The sequence below is a fragment of the Rhinopithecus bieti genome, unplaced genomic scaffold, assembly GCF_001698545.2.
Source record: "Rhinopithecus bieti isolate Rb0 unplaced genomic scaffold, ASM169854v2 scaffold_2350, whole genome shotgun sequence".
Taxonomy (NCBI): domain Eukaryota; kingdom Metazoa; phylum Chordata; class Mammalia; order Primates; family Cercopithecidae; genus Rhinopithecus; species Rhinopithecus bieti.
This window is the reverse complement of record NW_016803902.1, coordinates 2,629,982-2,639,869: the sequence shown is the minus strand read 5'-3', so window position 1 is coordinate 2,639,869 and position 9,888 is coordinate 2,629,982. Positions and strand designations below refer to the sequence as shown.

Here is a 9,888-nt window from a genome sequence, read left to right as displayed (position 1 = left end):
ATGAAGTTTTCTTATTACAATGAAAAATGATTAAATGACTCTCCTTTCAATCATCTTCGGGTTCTATTAGAAATCTACTAGGGATATAAAAGAAGACAGCCTCACATGGCAACACAAAAGTTTTTTTAAAACCTATCCTATTGAAAAAAAAAAAAATCCAAAAGAGAAACACAGCAAATACAGTTTCAGAACACACTTAGACAAGGAGAATAAATGTATATGTGTTCCGAGATGGCCACTCACCATGCACACCATGTGCTATCATTTTTCATCCTTACAGAAGCCCAGGAAAATAGATTATTACACACATTTTACAGACAAGGAAATTGAGGTTCCAAGACACTGAAGAGCTGGTGTCACAAAGCTAGAACTGGAACTCTAGCCTCCATCAGTCCGACTCTGAAACCTTGCTCTTTCTAATAAAATAGCAACTATTTCACATGCTTCTTATCTGCTTTGGGAAGCTCTCCTCTGCATTCACTGAGAAGTATCTGAAGATCTACCTCGTACTTTGGGCATCTGTATAATCCTCATACCAAAGAGGCATTCACACTCAACCCCACAAGGCCAATGGGGCAAGGTAGGGTTGTGAAGCTGAGACTTGCCTTGACACTCAATCCTTGGAAAATGAGAACATATACCTTTCTCCAGCACACAGAACACCTTTGAATGAACCCGTATCTCTCACAGACATGTACATCACCTTGCTTTCTCTGGGCTGACCAAAAACAGCCAGATTGTAATGACAACACCCCCACAAAATGATCAGGGTCCATCACCACGCTTTGAGGCTGAGAGCAAACAACCATTAAAGACAGAACCGTTGATCCTTACAACTGCTGAAAAGTCTGCATAGAAAGAGCCTCTGTTCCGGCCAAATTGGTCTGTTCACTGCTCCCACTCTCAAAATTGCATTTCTCTACATTTCTTCACCTCTGTGACTGTGCACATTGTTCCTTCTGTTTGATATAACACCCTTCTTCCCTTACCTGCTGGAATTCTGCCTGTGCTTCAAGAGCACTCTATGTGGTCTTCCTTAACCACTAACCTAATGCATTTAATTCAGTGAACTTAACACCTTTACGTAATTTTGAAATTAGCTCCATACTTCATTGTAACACCAATCTACTATTTCTTTATTACTGACTTTTTATTCTTTAGCTTTTTGTGTGGTTATGCCTTGTTTCTTGCATTGCCAAACTCCTTCATATATCCTTAGAAGATTTTGTTCCTTTGATTTCTCCACAAAACCTTACATGGCACCTAGAACAGAGTAGGGGCTTCATAAATATTTTCAGGGGATTAATACAGAGGAACCCAGTATTAAAAATCAAAATTGTTTAGGTTACCTAATGATTATTAATTTGAATTCAATTTTAAATTTAAAACCCATTGCCTAGGGGACTTTAGCCCAAGTTTTTAACATGGCATTGAAGCTTTGCAATGATCTGGCTTCTACCTACCTCTATAATACCACCCCTCATTGCCCAACCCAAACTCTCATCCCTTCCCCATACACACTTTTATGTTCCAACCACTTACCTACCCATGTGTTGATTCTTAAAAATCATAGCAACCTCTTTCTGAAATGTTATTCTTCCATCCCTTACTCCTTCACATTCGGCATGTAAAATACTCAGATTTTTTTCCTTATACAACTATCATCTTTTCCAAAGCCTTTCCTGGCTACCACAACACTTAGCAGAATGACTACTCTTACCTTTATTTCCTGATTACAACCTTCTAGCACTGCATCTTCAATACTTTATTATATTTATTTGTCTATCTTCCCTACTAGCTTATGTGATATTTGCAATGAAAATCCTACACTATTCACCTTAATATTCCCAGTGTCGAGTATAATCCCCACATAAACACACCGTACATGTTTATTGAAGGTTGTTAAACATAACTAATTAACTTGCTTATGACTAAATATGATAGAATGTGATTTTATTCAAAGTCTACCAAAAGATAGGTGAGAAAGATACTCATGATTGGTCCTTGGAGAGCAAACAAGAAAGCCACTTTGACCAAAGTAAATTCTTAATGCAAAGTAAATTCATGAATGTGTTTAACAGAAACGAGGCCTCAGTTAGATGAAAGTTTTCATGGGGCTACAAACTCTAAATTCCAAGGCATTTTGTATAACCCATTAACTCTAAGGAGATTTTCAAAAGCAGAAAGAGCTTTCTTACCTGTGCTCCAGTTCTCGAATGGACAGTATCACTCCTGAAGTGGATGGCTTCTGCTGTACAGTGGCCAAAAAGGTGAATTCACTCTTGTTCCGGAACAGCTGAATTAATTTCTCACTCACATGAGGAGCTGCATGGATCTCTCTTTCTATGTCTAGGAATCAAGAGGAAGATCAGGAGAAACAGGAGAGAAGGAGAGAAGAGGAAGGAGAAGGACAAGGAGAAGGACAGAGAAGAAATACAGGAGAAAGAGGAGAGGGGAGATGAGAAGGAAGGGGAGAAAAGATACATGGTTAAAAATGTCATGTCCAAAGAATCCAGATTGCATTTTTCATTTTCCTCTTCTGTCAATAGTTTTCATTTTCAGGCACCATTCACCACTCCCTACAGCTACATTCATTCAATGCAAATCCCGGAAATGCTATCTCTGTCACCGCGCCCACTTGTCACTTTGACAAGTTCACAATTGGCCAGTGATTTCTGACAGGAATTTTGACAGGACAGTGAGCAATTCAGTTTGCTGCAAACAGATTAGGTTGCTGTAAATAAGGTGAGAGGTAGTCGGATAAATGTGGTCCTAAATTCAGACCCAAATGCCACTGGGATAATAAGACCCAAATGCCACTCAGCATCCTCCAATTTCACTTTTTCCATGGACACAGCTTCCTTGTCCCCACAATGTATATAGGAAACCTATCCTTGCCTTGTACCTAGCAGATATTTACTAGCACTAATAATGCCAGACAACTCTGCCTTTGCTTAAAGAATAAATACAAGGCATGCTCATGCTCCACACACGTGCCTGGAATTTCTCCATAAACATGCAATGGATGACTTTCCTCATGAAATATTTATTGAAGTTGAAGCCAATTCAGCAGGCCTAGAGGTGTGTGATTCCAGCTAATCCTGCTCCTGGACAAGAATGTTTCTTTCTCCAACATCAGCATAATGAGAGACATCCATCACTTCATACCCAGACTCACCGTTGTCATGATAAACTAGGTGTTATCTCATTATTTTACACTACATTTTCTGGCATCAGAAAGGGGCATTAAGGGAGCAAAGTTAGAGAAGATTATTCAGAGGATGATGAATGAACATTATAAGTGCGTTTGGTGGCCTCCTCTCACATTCTGACCACCTCCTCTGACTGCATGATAACTACTTGGTTATTTCTCCAGGACTACATGGGAAGCCCTTGAAAAACATAGAACTTCAAAGGCTGCACTGCCCAAGCAACATCACAGACTGGTATATGGACCTTGAAGAATCTCATCCTAAAGAGTGGCTTCTGAATAAGATATCCTTCAATTCTTGACCTTGGGCCTCAGTTCTCTCATCTGCAAAATGAGGGGGTGGACTAGGTGATCTCTTAGAGCCTTCCACCTTAGCCTTCTATAATTTTTTGAATTGCTGCTTCAATTTTACAACACAGAAAAGAACAGCACAGTCTTTTCCACCTGTAAATATCTAGGCTATGAATGGCAGAAAGCAATGTTTGTCCTCTATCTTGGAGACACCCAACTCAGGTAGACCAGTCTACCAGTATAAAACCTACCTGAGGCTGGGCATGGTGGCTCAAGCCTGTAATCCCAGCACTTTGGGAGGCCGAGACGGGTGGATCACGAGGTCAGGAGATCGAAACCATCCTGGCCAACACGGTGAAACCCCGTCTCTACTAAAAAATATGAAAAAGTAGCCGGGCGAGGTGGCAGGCGCCTGTAGTCCCAGCTACTCGGGAGGCTGAGGCAGGAGAATGGGGTGAACCTGGGAGGCAGAGCTTGCAGTGAGCTGAGATCTGGCCACTGCACTCCAGCCTGGGCGACAGAGCAAGACTGTCTAAAAAAAAAAAAAAACTATCTGCACAATAGTAGCAAGGCCTTCACTACTTAATTGTTAAGTGGCATGCTGTCAGCTTTTGTCAAGCTTTGAGATAAGAGATAGCCACTTGAAAAATGCTTCTATACCTTCTACCAAATCCCAGCCAAAGACACTCCAGATGATATTTAAAACCTATTAAATGTGTGGGTGAATCACTCTGTAAACGAGAATATTAGAAAATGTTTGTTAGTATTATTTTTATTATCATTACTTCTTTATTTTGAGATGGGGGTCTCACTCTGTCACCAGGTTGAAGTGCAGTGGCATGATCTCGGCTCACTGCAGCCTCCGCCTCCCAGGCTCAAGCGATCTCCCACTTCAGCCTCCCAAGTAGTTGGGACCACAGGTATGTGCCACCATGACCAGCTGTTTTTGTGTGTATGCGTGTGTGTGTGTATTTCTGGTAGAGACAAGGTTTCCCCATGTTGCCCAGGCTTGTCTTGAACTCCTGATCTCGGGCGATCCACCCACCTTGGCCTTCCAAAGTGCTGGGATTATAAGTGTGAGCCACCGCACCCTATTATCATTACTTCTAAGCAAAGATCATCTTAATAAATTCACCTATAAGTAATGCCAAAAAAATTCAACTCTTAAAATTAAGTTATATGTTGACTTTTTACTTTTTTCTTCTTTACTCATCAATTAGGAATCAGCTGATTGGTAGTGGATGCCTGAATTTCAGGATTCTAAAGCTTGGGGCCAAAGAAAAGAGAGCCATAAGTGTTCAGCAATGCCTGCTGGAGGAAATGGATATGAATATCACATCAGCTATGGGTATCCTCACCTCTCACTCAACTCTCCCTGAGTGATGTCATCCAACCCCATGACCAATGGCCTCCAACTTTATATCTGCAGCCCTAACCTCTCCCTTAAGCAGTACATTCAAATGTTCACCTTCAAGCATTTCAAATTGTAATGTGCCCACAGTGAAGCCTGTTCTCTTCCCTCCACTCTCAATTTTCTCACAGAGGTCCCAGTCTTACTAAACAGTAACACCCTGTTCCTCAAGTCAAAAAACTAGAAATTGCCCTTGATTTTTCCCTGTTCTCCACTCTCCATATCCAATCTAAAAACAAGTCAAGTGGGCTCCCACGTCTGGAATCTGTCCACTTCTTCCCAATTTCACTGTTAAAACTCTTGCCAAGCCACTATCATTGCTCCCTTGGGTGCTTCCAATGATCTCCTAACCTTCCCACTTCCATACTGCCCTCTTTTTACCATTCTTCACACAGTAGTTAACGTGCTCTTTTTAAAGCCTAAGTCCGAGTCATTTCAGCCTCCTGCTTAAAATCCTCCAATGGTTTCCCACTGCTCATAGGATAAAATCCAGTCCCTTCAGCATGCCTGCAAAGTTGCACACAAACTGATTCTTGCCTACCTCTCCCACCCCATTCATACTTTTCTCCTTGGTTGCTAGAAGAGCACACCAGGCCCACTCACACCTCAGATCTTCATGCTTGTCCCCCTGCCCACAGTGCTCTTCTCTCTCCTTTTCACGTCCCTGACTCCTTCTCCTTCAGCTTTCACTGTAAATGCAATCTTCTGGCCTCTCCAAGGCAGGATCTGCATTAATGTCTCTCTAATACTCCAGTCTGGGTATTTTCTTCATTTGACTTGTCATATTATATGTATTGTAATCCATTTATTATTTGCTGATATCATTTATCACAGTCTTGTTTCAAGTTTGTTACCTCATATTATTTCCTTTCTTTTCCCACTAGACTGTAAGTTCCATGAGGGCAGGCATACTTATTTATCCATTGTTTTATCCACAGTTCTTAGTGCCTGGCACAAAACAGGCATCCAATAAAGGTTTACTGAATTGGTTAATGTATTTTCCATTTATTTTTCTCATTTATATTGTTACTTCAAGTAATCACATATATTATGGTCAGAAAATAATATATCTTTTGGAAAACCAGGAGATAAATGGGTCCTTCTCAAATGCTCATGGCCATGAAAATTTATTTTAATGATGTTTGCTGCTGAATAAGCCCTACTTCTTTGCAGGACACCTCCACTTAATACTCTGATCTAGTCCTACCATACTTCTGCTCACTCAACCCTCCAAGAAAATGGAACATTTCTTATGCTGGCTTTTCTGATTTCTTTTTATAAATGAGTGGCACACTGAAGTAAAGAGACCCCATTAGCACTCACTAGAGTGAAATGGAAGAAACATCTGTTTTGATACACTGAGGCTTTATATGCATTCTCATTTTCAGAGAAGCCCTTTCAAGTAAATTTTGACCATGATTCAGATGTTAAAAAAACACAACAAAGTAATTCTATGTCTTACAATATGCAGGCAGAAACACTGGACAGGTTTCAAAGGATTGAGATCACTTTGAGTTTTGCAGATGACTAGCTGTGTGACTTTGGATAAAGTACCTTACCTCTCTGAACCTCACACTCTACATCTGAAAATTAAGACCACTAAATTCCATGATCTCCAAGTTCTTTACTAGTCTTGACGTTTCATTTCAGTTAATCACTTGATCCTGCTCATAGCTGCATAGCAAAAGAAAGCACTGAGGGCAAATTCCATCTATTAAGAAACCTAGATTCTACAATTTTTCTCCTCTGCTGATTTTCCAAATTAACATAAAACATAAAGTTGTCAACTATTAAAAATAGTGATATGTCACCTACTTTGCAGCAACCTGCTTTTTCCCTGGAGTTAAAAGAGCAACCAATGAAACCCAATTAATGGGAATCTATAGTGAATATTGTACTTCTATATTCAACCACTATAATATGTGTTTGCTGTATTACTTAAGAATATTCAATTCTGCTAGAGAGAACAAGAAAAACAAATGGGACAGATAAAGCCCATAAGAAGTGCTAAATGTAGAGAGCCAGTTAGAAACCTGTGAAACATGCTAAACATAGACTGAATACATGGAACATAAGTGTGTTGAACACAGATAAAAAGGATTGAATAACAGTGTTACTTACAAGTACAATCGGTTGGGAGGACCAAGTTATAATGTGCAAATCATGTCACCTTCACAATGACAGTCATGCCATCCCTAAACCAACACCCATCATTGACATCCATTTCATTTCCATTCTGGCCCCACATGTACTATCCTTGAGAAATGCTAATAAAACCCATCACTGCTCACCAAATTAACTGGTGAATTACAGGTGTATCCAGGATTACTTGCTCCTAAGTATTTCCAATAGAGGAAGCATGTGGGCTCCGGAAACCTCCCATTCGCTGAGCCCCCTCCCTTTTCGTTAACCTCAGCTCCAGTCCTCATAATCACACCATCATCAAAGAAGCTGGTGCAGCAGAGAGAGAGAAAAAAAAAAAAAAAAAAAACAGAATATATGAGCAATGAATAACACAGGAACTGGGTGGGCTGGTGCTTCCCGCTGCTCACACTCAATCCTACATGTGTTAACCTACTCCATCTCTTTCCCCTGCTTCCTCCTAGATATTTTAAACATGATTCAAGTATTTGAATTTAGTCTGTCCGTGAGGCTTCCCATTTTGTAACCTCTGGGGGTGTCCTTGGAGGCCACCATTGCATAAAAGTAGTTTCGCATACAACCACCACTTCACTTAAAGTGAATATTTCACATTTTTAAAAAGGGGGGAAATGGTGTTCCAAATACTCAGGTTTTGCATGTTCTAGTTAAGAAGTGCTAACTCAGCAGCAAGAGTTAAGTGCTTTTTCTTTCCCAGGATAAAATGGGTCTACCTAGTCATTTTAAAGAAAGACTAAAATGCTAATATGATGATTAAACATCAGCAAAAAAAAAAAAAAAAAAAAAAGTGCTGGGTGAAGGGAGGAGATTGGAGAAGGAAAGAAATTAAATGATGGTATTCACACCCTCTTCTCTGCCTCAAATAGCAGCAACTTCATTTCCCTCTTCCCTGACGTATAGAGTGCGGATGGTGGTGAATTTCATTGTCAACAAGCATATACCTTGCTTCCCCTGTGCCAGGCACGGTGGTTGGCACTGGGGGAATGAAAGTAAAAATACAGTTTCTGCCCTGGAGGATAGACACATAAGCAAGACAGTTTCCTTAAGACAATAGTTACAGAATAGGGCAGTGCACAAAAAAAACAGAGGAGGCCCATAGAGATTAGGGATGACATCATGGAGGAGATATCATTGAACCTGACTCTAAAAACATGAATAAGCATTTACTAGGCAGGAGAGAGGAAGAGGGCATTCACTGCAGCAGCATTGTATGACTGTGAACTCACGTGTTTTACATTATCCCAGCATTTTTCTTTTTCTGCAAGCGTATCTCTTACTACAAGTTCAGCAGAGAAAGCATCTACTTACCTAATATTGGAGCAAATTCTCAGGACCCTGATTGGCCAAGGGGTACCACATTAGCACAAAACAGACCAAGAGGCAAAATCCCCACCAATGCACAGCTAAGAATCAGCAAATTGAGGTGGGAAAAGCAGCAGCAGCCAGAAACACATAAACACAAACGCACCAAGGCAGCCCGCCTCAGCCTCAACTGGTAGAGAATGCAGGCAACATTTCAGTAATTACACTGAGAACTTCAAAATATAGCAAACTCCTGATATAGACAGGCCACATCCTTCTAGCCTGAGTGCCACATAAGCTCATGGTAAGAACGGCCCCAAAAGGTAAAGCAACATTTCTTAATTTGAAATGACAGTTGGCTTTTCATTTCTGAATGTAGAGGAAATTTGTCAATTCAGAACTGCCAACCATCAGTGAGGCAATTTCTGGTTTTGGAGGATGAGAGGCACATGTCCCATTATTTGGTCTTGTGACCCTTCTTTAAGGATGTCAGATGTTATTGATCCAAGCAACTTTCAAAAAAACAGAAATCACTAGAAGACTCCCACTTAACATGTAAGGGATTTTCATCTCCACTAACAAGTGCACAATAACATTCTGTTAAACCTCCATTTGTTCCAGAAGCCGGAATGAGAAAAATCAAACGTGTATGTCTTATTACTGTGCCAAGGGCAGGGCTAATGCCCTGCACATGTCATCTCACTTACAATAACTTTAGGAGAAGACATTATTATTATTCCTACTTTACAGATGACCAAACTAAAGCTTACAGAATTTAAATAATGTTCTAAAGGACACTGAGCTAGGAAGGCTTGGTGCTGAGATTTCAACCCGGCAAGCTGGTCCCATGAGCTACACTCTTAACTGTGCTACACCCGCTATTCACCAATATGTGTGATCTCGGTGCCTGATATAAATCAAGCGTAAATCCCCATGATACACCCAGTGTCTGGCACTTTTGTGTTCACTCAGGAAATATTTATTGAATAAATGAATGAACAATCTATTTGTACATCCCTTAAGAGGTAAATACGAACACATCTCCATTTAACAGGTGAAGGAACTGAGGCACAGAGAGGTTTCATGGCTTGCCCAAGGTCACATGACGAGTGGAGACAAAGCTGACTCTTGCCCCAGCAGAGTCGACTGTGACATTCCATGGCATTCAACTGATGCCTCTGCTTATTTTTTATCTTCCTCCCTTTCCTGTCCCCAACAGCCCACACTCCTGCATTCCAGCACCACAAGCCTCACATCCCTTCTTCCCAGGGCCATGTTCCTCCCCATTTTGGTACACTCCCATCTGCAGCAACCTCTGTCTTCTCTCCTTTTCTGATAACATGTTAATTGCTACTCCTCAGGCCAGTTTTCTCTGACTACCCCAGGCCAGCTCAGGTTCCTGTCTTTATTTATCTTCATTGTACTTATCACAATTGTCAGGGATTATGTGTATAATCATTTACATGTGTAATCATTTTATTAAGTGCTCCATATATATATATATATATTAAGA

The 9,888-nt window shown here is 40.6% G+C and overlaps 1 protein-coding gene across 2 annotated transcripts in view; it reads right to left on the bottom strand.

Moving 5' to 3' along the window:
• The window catches only part of NELL1 (neural EGFL like 1), a 963,285-nt gene that overhangs the window by 838,813 nt on the left and 114,584 nt on the right, over positions 1–9,888 (bottom strand). For both annotated transcript variants that reach the window (XM_017858414.1, XM_017858423.1), the window contains exon 3: positions 2,199–2,349. In XM_017858414.1, the coding sequence (XP_017713903.1) occupies positions 2,199–2,349 (151 nt within the window). The remainder of the gene's footprint in view (positions 1–2,198; positions 2,350–9,888) is intronic.